The sequence below is a fragment of the Pinus tabuliformis genome, chromosome 2_2, assembly GCF_031772625.1.
Source record: "Pinus tabuliformis cultivar Carrire ecotype Pingquan chromosome 2_2, CPIR1, whole genome shotgun sequence".
In the NCBI taxonomy this organism is placed as follows: domain Eukaryota; kingdom Viridiplantae; phylum Streptophyta; class Pinopsida; order Pinales; family Pinaceae; genus Pinus; species Pinus tabuliformis.
The window spans coordinates 1159381290-1159397010 of record NC_142300.1 but is presented as its reverse complement, the minus strand read 5'-3'; the positions used below and the strand labels follow the sequence as shown (position 1 = coordinate 1159397010).

The following is a 15721-nucleotide window of genomic DNA, read 5'->3' as shown; positions in this document are numbered from 1 at the left end:
TTAAGACCGAAGGCTCAAGCAGGACCTAGCGCGGCGCCTGCTTTGTGGTGCGTGATTTGTCAAATAGGAGAAAAGCATGCTACGAACAACTGCCATTTATTATAGAAGTACACATAGAATTCACAACAGTTGTTATGTAATTTTTGTAGATCAGTTGGACACAATGAGCGCACTTGTAGAAGCTATGAGCTTATGATGAATTGGACTCCAACCTACAGAGTTCAGGCCGAAACGCGGCCCCTTGACCAGAACACAGGAGTGGCGCGAACCAGATTTCAAGGGCACGGACGAGGCCGAGGTGGAGGACGCGGACAGCTGATATGCTACAATTGCTAGGGGCCAGGGCATTATGCCCGTGATTGTACAAATCCAACGCGTCCATCATGTCTGTATTGTACCTTGTTTGATCATGAAACGGAAGATTGTCCCACACTGATAGCGAGGCTGCGTGACAAGGGAGCACTCCAACCTCCCCCAACTCAAAACCTGCAGATGATGAGGTCTAAGCCACGCGAGGAAGACCCCAATGTGAAAATTGTGCTCCGAAGTGGAATTACGACGAGAGATGATAAAGGCAAACAGCCTATAGATAGTACTTGGGTTTGCAAGGCTCCGACGAGAGAACCAAAGTTTGATTTGATTTGGAGCGCGCTAAGGAAACCTTCATGGAAGCTAGGAAGAGCTTCGTTGAGGCCTCCACTTCAGGAACCAAAGACAGACCGGAGCCAGAAATGGACCCATCGATGCTCACGACGTTCCTAGAAACATGCATGAAGCTACTGCGCGACAGTAAGGCTGTAAAGGGATTGTAGGAACTCATTAATAGATGCGTTGGGACCGCGCCAGGAGAACTGCGCATAGTCCAGAAGATTGGAAAGCATGCGACGAGGACAAGAAGAGAAATGAGGTTGACTGCACAGATTGGAGAATATGAGATGGACCAAGTAATTCTGGACCTAGGGTCGGACACGAACGTTCTGCTGAAAAAAAACATGGGAGCGCGTGGGAAGGCCTACACTCCAATGGCCTCCTATCTAGATGTGAATGGCGAACCAGCAAAAGATCATACCTATGGGGAGATTGCAAGGAATCACCGTGGATATTAAATAGGCAAGCGCGCTAGCAGACTTTGAAGTGATAGAGATTGTTGATGACAACAATCCCTACCCCACGCTATTAAGAATCAATTAGGCCACTGACATGAACGGGGGTGATAAATCTGAAGAAGCGCAAGATGATTTTTGAGAAAAAGTCTATGCGCGTCGTCGTACCTTTGGACCCTGCTAAGGGGTCGCACTACACTGAGCCAGTGTGCAACTATGAAAGCGACGACGGCTTAGATTGCATCTACAAGATAACCACGCGAGAGCAAGACTGGGTAAATCCAACCGCGAATGGACGAATCTCATGGGAGCGCGAAAGCTCATGTACATCGGATTCGGATGAAGAGACAAAGCAATGGCAGAACCGATTACACGAGGTGACCACGCTGAACTGCAACATGATGACAAGATCGTTGCGCTACGTATCGACAGAAGTAAGGGATCTGCCTACTTATGATGGGTTAAGTGAGGTAGATGTTTTCCTGAACAGATTTGAAAGAGAGGTGCCAGAACAGCAACGTTTCGAGGCTCTGAAATGGGTACTACGCGCTACGCCTTCGAGGTGGTGGGGTACGCACCAAGGAATCTTTAAGGACTAGCGTGAATGCAAGAGAATGATGCGCATGCATTTTGGGAAGCCTCAAATGCGTCTAAAAGACAAGTATGACGGACAGGATGATCCGCGCACGCACCTCCCCAAGTGGATAAAGATTTATGGGGAAGAGCCACAATCTGAGTGGGTGCGTCTATTCTGTCATACCCTAGATGTTATACCCATGAATCTAAGGGGAAGAGCCACAATCTGAGTGGGTATGTCTATTCTATCATACCCTAGATGTGATACCCATGAACTGGCATATAGAGACAGAGCTCCACCATGGCACGAGTGAATGGGATATCCTGCGCGAAGGGTTTCTGTTAACCTTCACTTTTGAGGATCATTGGTGAGACACTGTTGATGACGCGCTACAAGCAGTAAAAGCAGCTATCTTTAAAATACCACAGGAGCCAATAGAATTGATTCATCCTGAACGGGTTACTCAACTGAGCTGCACGCTGGAGTGTTATAATGTCAATACTGAAGAAGATGATGAGGATCTGCAAAAAATTAACATTCCATAAACAGAAGGCCATCGCGAGGTTCAAGGACCACTGATTGAAGACCATGACATAACCACGCTGGTAAAGACAAAGCAAGGGAACATTGATACGGAAGCCGAACCTAAGTATGCAACGCTCAACGACTACTGGGATGACGCAACAGTGGATAAGGTCATTGAGTTACTCCGCGAGTACCAGGACTTATTCCTGACCAAGATCACGGACTTAAAAGGAATCATCGGAGATTTAGGAATGATGCGGATCACATTAAAGCCCGACGCGAAGCTAGTTAAGCAGAGGCCTTACCACTTGAATCTGAAATACAAGGAGAAGGTCCGCGTAGAACTAGACAAAATGCTCGCAGCAGGAATCATTGAGCTGGTAGAAGAATCCAATTGGGTAAGCCCTATGGTGGTGCAGGAAAGAAGCAGAAGGGTGAGATAAGAATATGCGTGGACCTCAGAAATTGAATGACGCGTATGTGCACCCATTCCCAACTCCATTCACAGATGAAGTATTGGAAAATGTCGATGGGCAGAAGCATATTCTATCACTGACGGATTCTCAGGGTACCACCAGATCAAAATCACGCCGGAAGATAGGAGTAAGACAACCTTCATGACAAATTGGGGCTGCTTTCAATACAATGTTATGCCGTTTGGATTGAAGAACGCGTCGGGCATCTTTTCGCGCATAATTGTTGCAGCATTCAAGGAATATATCCACAAGTTCCTGGAGCTTTATCTAGATGATTGGACTGTATTTGGATTGGTTAAGCACCATGTAGCGATCTTACGCTTGATGCTGGATACCTGCCGAAGACACCAAATCGCGTTGAACCTCAAGAAGTGTACGTTCCTCGTTCCTTTGGGAAACCTGCTGGGACACGTGGTTTGCAGACAAGGACTGATGGTAGACCCCGCGAAGATTGCGGTGATTCTGAATTTGGAAGCACCGCGAAGTGTGAAATAGTTGCGCGCTACCCTGGGACATACGGGGTACTACAGGAAGTTCATCAAAAGCTATGCCCAGATCACCACACCGATGGAGAAGCTATTGAAAAAAGATGTCACGTTTTGCTGGAACGATGACTGCAAGAAAAGCCTAGATGTACTAAAAGAAAAATGGCCTATGCGCCAGTCCTGGTCTTCCCAAAATGGGATGAGGAGTTTCATGTCCATGTTGACGCATCGTGTATAGCGTTGGGAGCGATACTAACACAGGAGGGTGGAGAGGACTTGGATCATCCTATCGCGTTCGCGATTTGCAGGTTGTCTAAATCAGAAAAGAACTATTCCACAACTGAACGCGAGGGATTGGCTATGGTGTACGCGCTCCAGAAATATCGGCACTATTTGCTAGGGGGACACTTCAAGATGTATACAGATCATTCCGCGCTGAAATACTTGGTCAATAAGCCTGTGTTGGGGGGGCGCATATGCAGGTGGATTTTATTGTTCCAAGAATATGATTTTGAGGTTGTTGTGAAGCCTGGGCGCCTAAACACGGGACCAAATCACCTGTCGCGCATTGAGACAGGAGAGGAACCTACTAGTTTGGAGGAAGGATTACCTAACGCACAGCTCTTTGTTGTGCGCGTAGCGGATGGACACTTTGAAGATATAATCCACTTTCTCACGACTGGAACTACACCAAAAGGGTACTCCGTCCAACAAAAGAAGGAACTGGTGGTGCGCGCGACAAATTTTTCTGTCATTGCGGGGCACCTATATAAGATGGGCAATGATGAGATACTGCGAAGGTATGTACCTGAATTTGAATGAAGTCATATCCTCGCGAATGCGCATGGGGGCACTGCGGGAGGACACTATGCAGGGAGAGCGACTACACAAAAGATTCTCTGTGCAGGGTTGTGGTGGCCAACCCTTCACCAAGATTCAAAAACACATTGCAAGGCCTGTGATGTATGTCAAAGAACAGGTAAACCATCGCGAAGGGACAAGATGCCTTTGAATCCACAAATGACGTTGCAGCCCTTTGAAAAGTGGGTGATCGACTTCGTAGGACCTATCAAACCTCAGGGAAAAACGGGCGCGAGATACATTATCACTGCGATAGAGTACCTAACTCGTTGGGCAGAAGTGCAACCAGTAAAAGATTGCACAGTCGCCACGGCCGCGAAGTTTTTGTTTGAACACGTATTGACACGATTTGGATGTCCGAAGATCTTGATGAGCGATCGCGGTACACATTTCTTGAACGAAACAATCAGTGCACTGACAGAAGAGTTTCAGGTGTATCATCAAAAAAGCACCCCGTATCACCCACAAGCCAACAAGACAGTAGAAGCATTTAACAAAATACTGGAGACTGTGCTGACCAAAGTATGCAACGCACAGCGAAGTGATTGGGACCTGTGCGTACCTGCAGTATTATGGGCTTATAGGACAACGTGCAAGAAACTGACGGGACAAACACCTTTCTGGCTAGTCTATGGAGTGGAAGTCGTAATGCCAATGGAGTATATCGTACCTAGTCTACGCAAAGCAGCGCTCACAAGTATGACGGACCGCAGAGCCTTGGAGGAGAGGCTCGCGCAATTGGAGGAACTCGAAGAGGAAAGTTTTTGGCTAGATTCCATCAACGGGTACAAAAGCAGCGTGAAAAGGCCTAGCACGATCGACATATTAAGTTGCGCACCGTCACGGTAAACGATTGGTGTTACTATATGATAGTAAGTTTGATAAATTCCCGGGAAAGTTCAGAATGCATTGGCTGGGACCGTATGTTGTTAAGGAGGTCACAGACGAAGGCACGGTGCAGCGGGCAAAGCTAAATGGAGAACCTTTCCCGGGCAGAGTGAAAGGCAGTCGATTGAAGCCATACATGGGTGGCCCCGCTATCTAACTAACTGACAGAAGCACAGTCGTTGCGCTCTAGGGAGTTGAAAGAAGGCGCGGGACTATAAACAAATGCAGGGGACGCAGGAACAGATACAGGGGAGTAGTTCCGACACCGCGGTCTCGGAACTATGCGTACAAGAGATACAACAAGTAGCCACTCAATGCATTGCCGACCTTGCAGCAGTCCGAGCAGAGTTGAGAGGTCTCCGCGCGAAGATCTCCGCACCGACAGAGTGACTCGCCTCGAGTCACGATGTTTGTGTTGGGGTCCTACTGGATGTGGGATTCCCCCAAGGCAAGTTTTGGGGCTTAAAGCCCAAGTTTTGACTAAGTCCGATGTAAAGACTCCGCAATTTGTGGGTGCAGAGTGCTAAGATGGTAAATGAGTCAAAGGGTTGTCTACCCTCATTTTTGTAATGTAATGTCGGTTTGAGAGATCTACCCATAGTCTGCGGACCATGGGATTGTATAAATAGAGTGAGGCTCTAAGTGTAAAGAAAAGGAGATAGAGGAATCAATCAATGGAAGATCTAATAAGGGAGCATTGAGTCTAAGAGTAGAGTCGTGTCTTTGGGTCATAGAGTAGGAGAAGGCTCTGCAGCTTAAGTGCGCAGACCCGTGCAACTGAGTGCGCAGGGCAGGTTGGGTCTGTAACCGATTGAAGCATTAATAAAGATCAATTTTACAATATTTCTGTGTATCTTTTCCTATTTTATGCATTGAAGTATATTGGGTATGAATTGCAAGTTTATTGTTTATTTGTTGCGCGAACTTATATGAATGTGCTGAATAAGTGAATATAATATAAGGTATCTGTTTACGCAAAGATAACTATCTATTATAAGAAGATTAGTAAGATCTGCGGTGTGGCTTGGGAAAATAGCGCAGATCGTTGCTCTAGCAGCGCGAAAGCCCCACAGCCCCTGGTTAGGGTTGTGTGAAGACAAATATAACAAGGCCACGAAGGCCTCGCAGGCTAGGAAAGTGTGCGAAGTAACCTACGCGAAAGTATTCACAGTTGGACTAAATCAACCCCTCAGACATCTCAAGGGTGCAGAAACCTAGTTACAGCATCCCCCCATACTGCTTCGATGAGACCTCAGTCCGTGCTTCGCGGACTGTTGCTGAAAGGGCCAGTAGTACAGGGATTTGTTTGGCTAATTAACTCCGAACCTGGATCAGGCCCCAACAAGCCAACACTTGGCAGGTAGCCTAGATGACACCTGGATCCTTGTTGAGTTGGGGTCTTGGCATATACCCTAGATGACACCTGAACCCCTATTGAGTTAGTGTCTTCGCAGGTAGCCTAGATGACACTTAGATCCCTATTGGTACCTTGGCAAGTAGCCTAGATGGTACCTACATACCTTGGCATTTGGCCTAGATTGTATCAAGATCTCTAGCATTATATACATTGATTGTGATACTCTTCTTAAAATAATTCAAATTGAGAATCCTTGCACCAATTGTATGAATACCTCCCTAATCAAGAGGGAGTGGTGAAGAACAAGACTAGATTTGGTCTTCAAATTGTCATTATACATATGTTAAATTGTAAAAAGAAGAAAGAAAAATAATTTTATTTAAGTATGGGTTTCATGCTCAAGTCTAGGTCAAGCATGGTCTTCATGCTTCTAAGTTTTTGTTAAGTTAAAAGATTAATTTTGAGTCAAAGTCCATTGGAACTCTTTGTAAGAAAAAGGAAAAAGGAATTCTTTTATTTAAAAAGAGTCAAATAGTCCTCCATAAGACCAAGTCGGCCCTCCTATTGGTCAAGTCAACCTACTGAACAACTGTGACCCTTCATAGTGACGAACAATTATATATTGGTGTGAATCCTCCACTAAAAAGTTTGTTCAGTTCTATGATTAGATACAAGTTTCAGAGGTAAGGATGTACGAGTTTTAGTAAAAAGGATATGCAAGTTTTCTGAGATAGTGATGTGTGAATTTCAAAGGAAAAGATATGCGAGTTTCTATGAGAATAAAGGCCGAAATTTTAAGGACGAATTGTAGACTTATTGAAGGACAAATTGAAGACCTATAATTGCAGGAATGAAGCACGAATTGCAGACTTATTGAAGGATGAATTGCATACCTATAATTGCAGGATTGAAGAACAAGTTGCAGACCTATAGTTGCAGGATCGAAATCTTGACTTGAATCAGATTGACCATCTTTGACTTGATTTAAGAAAGTTTTGGAATGCTTGGCTTGGTGCTTGGAGAAGCTCTTGGGTCTTGGTCAAGGGTCTTGGATGTCTCATTTGATCTGATTCTATAAGAAGAGAAGAATTATTTATGGGTTTTCCCCCTTGTGGGGTTTTGCCCCGGCATGGAGCCTATATCTTGTGTCTATTTGTTCTCTTGTGATCGTCATTATCTATGGTTTGATAATTGTTTGATGAACAGAACATAATAAGAAGAAGAAGAATTAATAATAATCACAAGCAGTTATCAAAGTAAAGAAAAATCACCCTTATATGTTGCCCTAATAGATTTTTTAACAATGGGGCCCCATGAAATACTTGTTAAAAATACCCTAGGATTTCATAATGCAAACTTTTGTGATTCATAATGTTATGAGAGAATACTTCCGGTAAATCACATTTCAATTTTTGTTGTCGACGCGTTTTGAACCACTAAGTGTGGTTCATCATCAAGACTTGGATGAAAGTATTGATCCAACCAACAATTATATACTGTAGAGATGCAAAACGGCAAGAGAAATGAACGTTAAAAGAATTAATAAATTAGTAAGGATGACTTAACCACACTTAGTGGTTTGAAATGCGTCGACAGCAAAAATTGAAATGTGATTTACCGGAAGTATTCTCTCATAATACCCTAGGAACTAAACCAATGTCCCTCCTTACATAAAATCCACCCAACCCAAAAAACCGCTTTATAAACTTTATAGGGTTAGGAAAAGCTAAATCATGTGCTTTCCTCAAACTTTAGCGCAAACCATTTTAAAAGGTTTACACATGATCAACATTACTTTCAACAAAATTAAAGGACCATGACCACCACACAAACTAAGGCTTTGAACTACCAACATTCAAGTATATGGCATTCCTATGTCAACAACTCATGATTACACTAACCCACTTTTTGACCTTTGACTTGTGACATGATTGGCATCCTTTAGAATATTCCAAAAGTCACTCATTGGGGGCCTTTGATCTAGTTATATACATGTTTTTAAGGCTATCCTATTGCTGTATCCTTCTTTACTTCATTTTATCCAAGTTTTAGCTTTGGAATTTTCTAGGAGTTGTGTTTGCACTCGCACATTGTACCCATACTGGATGTATCCTTCAATCCCATTGACCTACTTTTGTGATCATTCGTTGGACATTAATAAAATTATCTTATCTTACTCCTTGTCAACTTACACATAGGGAGAAATTAGCCAATTTAAAATTGTGCACCTTTGAAGTATTGAATGATGCACTTTTATTTCTAGATGTTGCATGTTACATGTGAACCTCCTCCTTTGGTTATGAAGCCTCATGAATATGTTGTGTGGGGATGGTATGCTTCAACTTCTAACAACTTCCATGAGTATCACCAGACCTCCAGAATCTCACAATCACCACATACAATGCACAGATCAGTAATAGCCATTGACATTTCTTATCAAACAACAACTACACTAGTATGATTTTTGGTGTGCTCAATACTAATAATTTTCCATCTCCTTAAATCTAGCCTAGGAGATCTCACATTTGACTTGTCTTCCAACTAACTAAGAGACCAAGTCCAGTAACAAAGTAGATGTGCCACATGTACAATAGTTCCCCCAAGAGAGGGAGGTGCCTCAATATGGCAATCAAAGTGAAGTCAAGGGAGCTCAATGTCCCTCGATGATGCTAGGTGACCTCCTCAAGCAGTCAAGATAATGAAGAATAATCAACTAAAGTGCCCACTACTATGCTCAAGATGAGGGAGATACACACATGTGGCACACGGAAGACTCCAAACTTCAAGGAGGGGGTGATTCACCAAAATCAGCTTCAAAGACTTGTTGGGAAATCTCCAAGGCATAGACTTCCCCTTGAAACATGTCAAACATGTGTTCAAGTCAAGGGAGGTCTACAGGTGCCAAATAGGAGACCTAACAACTAGGTAGTACATCCTCCAAGGTGGTCATCCCATACACTTGTGTGACATGTGCCTTCAAATGTGTGAACAAGCTAAGCGCTCTAAGATCAATGACATGGCATGGCATGAGAGATCCAATGCATGAAGAACAACTTGAATTACGCATGAAGAATAACCCCAAGCTACCTAAGGCGTTGTGACTAGTGGCTTGAATCTTAAGATATATGAAGTTGCCTCGAGAGTTGGGCAAATGACATAGGATCCACGTCTCCACATGAAAATATGTGGGTAAGATAAGGTAATTTTATTAATGTCCAACTAATGACCACAATGTAAGTTAATTTTATTAAAGTCCAGCTAATGACCACAATATAAGATAATTTAATTAATTTCCAACTAATGACCACAGTATAAGATAATTTTATTAATGTCCAACTAATGACCACAAAAGTAGGTCAAAGGGACTATTTAGTACAATGATGTCATTGCAATGCATGAGTACCAAAAGGTATCCTATAAAAGGCAAGATGCCAAAAGTAAAGTAAGGTAGAATATAAAGTGATATCTAAGCTGAGGCAAGAACCTTCAATCCCAAGCCCAAAAACCTACGCCAAGGTGCAAATGTATAAGAGGAGAGGATCCAGGAACAAGGAGAACCCAAAGTAAGCAAGTAGGTTTGTCATGTAGTAGACCCGTCTCTCTTAATATTTGAGGCCATATGAAGGAAGATTTCCAGAGGGAAATATGGTGGGATGACTAAACCATCTATTGCGCTACTATCTAGAAGACGCAGTTCACCACTGATGCCATGGGGATCTTGTATGTCTCCTTGGAAGAAATCTAATATGGTCACGCCAATGAAATCTTGTGGGACGAGGGAAGGTCCACCTAGTGCCTCTTCCGGAGGGTAGCACTATGAAGAAGGAAGTGATCGATTGGGTAGAGTCTAGTCACGTAGGAGGCTAAAATATATGGGATCTTGAGGGCCTCCTACATATATAAAGTTAAGCATCACTAGTCAAAGAATCTTGTTAAATAGGCAACGGAACCTCCCCTTGATCTCATAATAAATGGGGTAACGAAAGATGAGGTGTTCCTCTCTCAGCCTCCTATAGATGACAAATGGCAGATCTTGTCTGATCAATCAATCTGGTGGTTTGTTTCTACCTGAAGTCTATGAGAACCCACTCTAAAGTGGCTGAGGGGAATGTGGAGAACATGCAACCAATGATGAAGTGCTCATATAACTCAATCTCTTAGAGATGATATAGTTGAAAAATCTTATCTGAATAGTCTCTCTAATAGTCCATCTCAATTCATAGTTGATGAGATCTAACTCTGAACTATGGTAAGGGAATTTGAAGAAAGTGCATCCAATGGCGAAGCGTGTAATGGAGTGAAAAATGAGACCATTACTCAACATCATAAAGTGCTCAACATAGAAGGCCATTTGTGGATGTAGCCCACCCTAAGGGTTTATCCAAGTGACCTGTACATATTGCTATAGATATCCTTGCGAATGATTGCACTCATATCCTATTTGGTTGGTAAGACGTGGCAAGGTGCACATAAGGAATATCTAAATGGAGGATGTCGGTCCAACATAATACCAACTAAAGTAAGATCTGAGACTCTTGATGTACCAACATCAAGACCAAGTAGAAGGACTAGCTACTGCAATAGACTCTGATGAATAGTCGGCAAAGTATGGATATATGTCTCACCCTTGCATTGTATCAGCAAAACTCCGAACACAGTGTAGAAGTTAGATGAGACTGAACACTGCCTCAAGTCAAAAGGGCCAAGTACCAAACTTTGCAAGGATGATGGACTAAGGGTTGGGCTATCTATTTGCCCTGAATGAGGCGATGAAGGAGGATGATCTATACTCTCTCTATTTAGGACCAATCAAACTTTAGTAAACCAAGTCTCCAAACCTTAGAACCATGTAGAATTGCAAGGCAAACAAGAGAAAATTAAAATAATTTGGTTATTTTGATTTTGCAAAGTATTCTTCTATGACTTTTGTTAAACCTAAATTAATTAAATTTCACTAGATATTGCAATTTCCTACAATCCCTTAAAGTTCGTCACAAGCTACTTCAAAAGGTTTCACTACCTGAACTTAATATAAGCTACAAAACTCGTTCTAATTTGATATAGACCAATTCTTGAGCAGTGTGAAACAGCTCAACATACTTTACTAACAAAATGCCCAATTACATGGGTGGCAGGAGCAAGGGAGAGTCATCCTTGATCTCGAAGGAAAAGTTGAAACACCTTATGCTTTGGGGTTTACGAAATTCAACCAATAATCAAGCCAAGGCCTATGTCCTCTTGCAGAGTTTGTGTCTACCGATTCCAAAATCAAATCTCTAATTTTCATAGGAGATTCAAGCATAGTCATCAAATTGATGGCTTCAAAACCTAATGCAATTGACAACTCACTCTCAATAGGAGGTTGGTTTATTTCAGAAGATTTTGCCTTCTCAGGTATTGAGGGAGCATAATCTCCAAGCAAACTTGCTTGCCAATGAGGCCACCTCACTGAAAATGGGAGTGCTCAGGATCAATGCAAGTCTAAGTTATCAAGTTATTCCATAACACTTATGCATTCAAGGGCATGTACCATTGCCTTAAAGCACCATATGTTATGCCTCCCCAGCCATGTAATACAATGCAAGGTAAATAAATTTTATAATACTAGCATACCCCCTTCACATGCTCAATTTCATGGAAAGGATGTCACTTGAAACACCAGACAAAAATAATTATAACAGTGGTGGGATAATGGAATTTTAAAAGGGAGAAGGAAGCAATGTAGTTGGAAACCAAGCCACTTTGTCCATCAGCCACATGGTAAGAATCACAATCATTCTAAGTATAGTCTTTTGGAACTGTTATTTGTTGGTATCAAATTCTAAGTGTGCCCTCTGCATGATTCCACATCAACTCTGGTTCCTGTATACTCTTTGTGCATTTGGTTTTCTAGAGTTTATGCACTTTCAGGTAGAATTTGGTTCTTGTCGCTTTGGTTTTATGGGCCTCTGTAATGAGCAACTGTATTTTGGTATTGTGGGCTCTCTTTCTTGCAGGTTCGGTCTCTCAGCACTGTTGAACCCAGGCATAGTGGTTTTAGCAGCCTTCAAAAATCATGGATTTTGCAGTGCCCTAATCATGTTGTTTTGTTTGTGGAATAGTGGGGTTGTCTCACAATTACAGGTACACAATGGGAGGAAATTGGCTCTTTATTGGCATCCCTACCTGGGTGTTGCTTTCAATTGCACAAATCTATTCAGTGTAACAGGATTTCTCTTTTCTCTATCATCTCAAAGGTCCATGAAAACAAAACATCAGGGCACCTCCCAAAATTGCCTCAGTTGTGATTGCACCTTTTCAGCAAAAACAACAAATTGCCACTCTAGAAGCTAAATGTAAAATGCTGAGAAACATGGTTGTAAATTTGAAAAAAGGATCTCCCTCAGGGACCTCTAACCAAAGGATGTCAACCAATTCTGCTCAAGGAGGACTCTTTAAGGAAGAAAATGCACCCTAACAGTTGATGGAAGATATGGAGCTTGAAAATTAGGACTCTGTTCCTACAAATGGAAGATGCTCTCAGCCACAATGTTTTCCACTAAGTTTTGATATTCTTTAAAGTTATCAAGATATTAGGTGTTTTTTCAGATATATATATATAGATGTAAGAAGTAATAGGATGTTTTGCCTGCAGATATATGTTACCTATCCTTTTTGCATATAAGGGGGTGTCTGTTTTGCTTAGAAATTCTGAACAGCAGTAATGTGTATTTTTGCTGTTTAGCTTATCTATAGCTTTTAAATAATACAAATTTTCTCAATTTCAGGTTAAAAAACAGAATCCCTGTTAGATGCTGAGCAGATTACGGTCAAGTGGTAAATCAACCCCCTTGATGAAGTAGAAACTCATTGGACAAGACTCCTACGCTGGAGGTTTCTGGCCCGCAAATGGTACCTAAAAAATCAAAAACCCCTACTAGAAGTCATTGGGAGATTAAAAAAAACATACCCTACCAGAAACCACTGTAGCATAGTCCTGCTATTGATAAAGCTAAATGTGCGAACATGTCAGGACCATGGGGAAGGCTTCAGAAAAGGACGAATGTCGCAAGGAATCACCCAAACTATTGCCTGGCAAATTGTATTACAATAGCCACTTAAATGTTCGATATCATTTTTCTCTTTTTTATTTGATTTATTTTTTTCGGAAATGGGCGCAAATGTTTCGAAACCTTATACGGAAGACGACAGTAAAAACATCAGTCTAAATGTGTCCTGAACAAGATTATGGTTACAGCAAGAAGCTAATAAGTATGAAGTAACTTATACATATTTAAAACACTCGGACATCTTTAATGCGTAACCGATATGGATTCAGTAATTCAATTGCTAATTTTTATAAGGAATTCGACTTACCAGTGTCAAAGAACTTCGCCGCGTTCCGTATCGTTGTGGAAACTGATCAAGATCAAGGAAAGGCCCCATCACGATCGATAACAAAGCGAAAATAACCAGCATTGATCCACAGAGGAACAAAATTGACGGCATCCTCATATGCAAACGAACTCTCTGTTGATGTTGATGTTGCTGCTGCGCCATTGCCAACCTCCCACTGGAAACCCTTCCTTCGAACGCTCGGTTTAATATCACCAAAATTCAAGAATGTTTATATGCAGCTTTAACAAGAACATAAAAGCCCTACCTTAAACCCTTAACCATCAAGCACGCAAACTTTGCCCTGTAAACCTTGGCAATTTTGTAAGCATCTCAGAGAAACGCACAAACCCTTGAAAGATCAGAATGTCCTAGTTCCGAGTCACGATTTCGGGGAAGCTCTACCCCATAGGCCGCTTGCCAGGGTGTCATTTTGGTCAGGATATTTGTCAACGCTGTACACTGACGAGCCTTCAGTGGCGCCATGTGAGCTTCAGTGACCCCATAAAATCCTCCTCGTCTTCCTACTTCTGCCATTACAGGATGTTCCATCCACCTGTAATCAGAGCGCGAACATCTAATTCCATTTTATTTCATTTGAATCTACTCTGATATTTGTGCTTTCCACATTTATGTATTGCTTTGATGTAATAATTCCGGTCGTTCTCCTACGGATTTTGTGATCCCACATTCACAACAATTGGAATTGCTCTGTCAATCGGTACATCCATCGCTTTCGCCTCGGGAAATTAGTTGTCAGCTGTTTCCAGTGCACACTACGAGACACATTACTCGAGTTTTAAGAAAATTTCGTTTTCACGGCACTGCGCTTTGCGTTAGACGTTGGGCTAGATCTTTGTGTTATGAATTATTTAACCGTTTAAGGGATCAACAGAATAACAACTTTTAACGCATTTTCATGTTAAACGTTGGCTAGATCTTTGTGTTATGAATTATTTAACCGTTCAAGGGATTAACATAATAACAACTTTTAACGCATTTTCATATTCTTTTAGATGTAGGATTTTGTGGATTGTTTTTTTTTTACTCTCTTTTGATAGGAAAAGAAAGTTTAAGAAAGTTTTTATTTAAAGCATTTTCATATTCTTTTAATTGTAAGATTTTGTGGATTGCTTTTTTTCTCTCTTTTGATAGGAAAAGAAAGTTTAAGGTGGTTTTTATTTTTTTAATATATGAGAAGTGTATTATTTAGAGAAAATTTGAGTAGCAAAATATTTATGGGTTAGAATATATGACAAATAATTAGGTGGAAGTATATGTGTTTTTTTGAGGTATATAGTTGGTGAGAGAAAACCAAGTAACCATCAAGTAGTTCTATTGACTATTTTGGGAGACTTTTTATTTTTTATCTAGCATTTAGTGCAAGGCTCATTTCTAAAGGACAAAATGTTAGAAAGCATCCTAGTAAGACTCAAGAAGATTGTGTAAGGCATCTCATTCATAAAATATTATCATGTCCTAAGGACCTTAACAAAAACGTTGAAAGTTGTGCCAATGAAGGTTGCAAGCTAAGTTTGAAAGTGTCAAGCATAAATTGTCTTCGTAAACCTATTTGCATTTTGCAATCATGATCCGGATTTAAACAGGAACGCAACAAATTACAGAGATAACCATAAACACAGATATGCAGCGGAAATAATACTTCATTTCATTAATGTAAAATACTGAAATATGCTTACAAACAGTAATGGAAATAAACCAGCTAGGGCGATGGTAGCTTATCTCTAAGAAGAGATGTGGCGGCTACATGCCTCTAAACTGTGTTACAATGAGGCTCGAAGGCCTATTTATTATTGAGAAACAATGTAAAACCCTTAACATCCCAAAACCTAACTCTAGAAGATGAAACGCCAAATTGTGGGCCCCGTTTGGGTAAATTGGTACATCAATTTCCCAGGGTCGTAACTTTGGCATACGATCTTCATTTGACGCGTACAATAGCTCGTTAGAAAGATCTATCCGAGCACTACCACTTTGGGAAGGGAAACATCGGTCCATGGACCCATGTTGCCCCCAGATTTCTCAAAAAAACGTCGTTTAGGGCCTCAAAACGG

General features: G+C 41.6%; 1 protein-coding gene across 2 annotated transcripts in view; it reads right to left on the bottom strand.

Moving 5' to 3' along the window:
* Positions 1-14500, bottom strand: part of LOC149197539 (O-fucosyltransferase 29-like) — a 208643-nt gene extending 194143 nt beyond the window's left edge. For both annotated transcript variants that reach the window (XM_089405879.1, XM_089405880.1), the window contains exon 1: positions 13629-14500. In XM_089405879.1, the coding sequence (XP_089262005.1) occupies positions 13629-13811 (183 nt within the window). In that variant the 5' untranslated portion in view covers positions 13812-14500. The remainder of the gene's footprint in view (positions 1-13628) is intronic.
* Positions 14501-15721: the final 1221 nt, after the last annotated feature.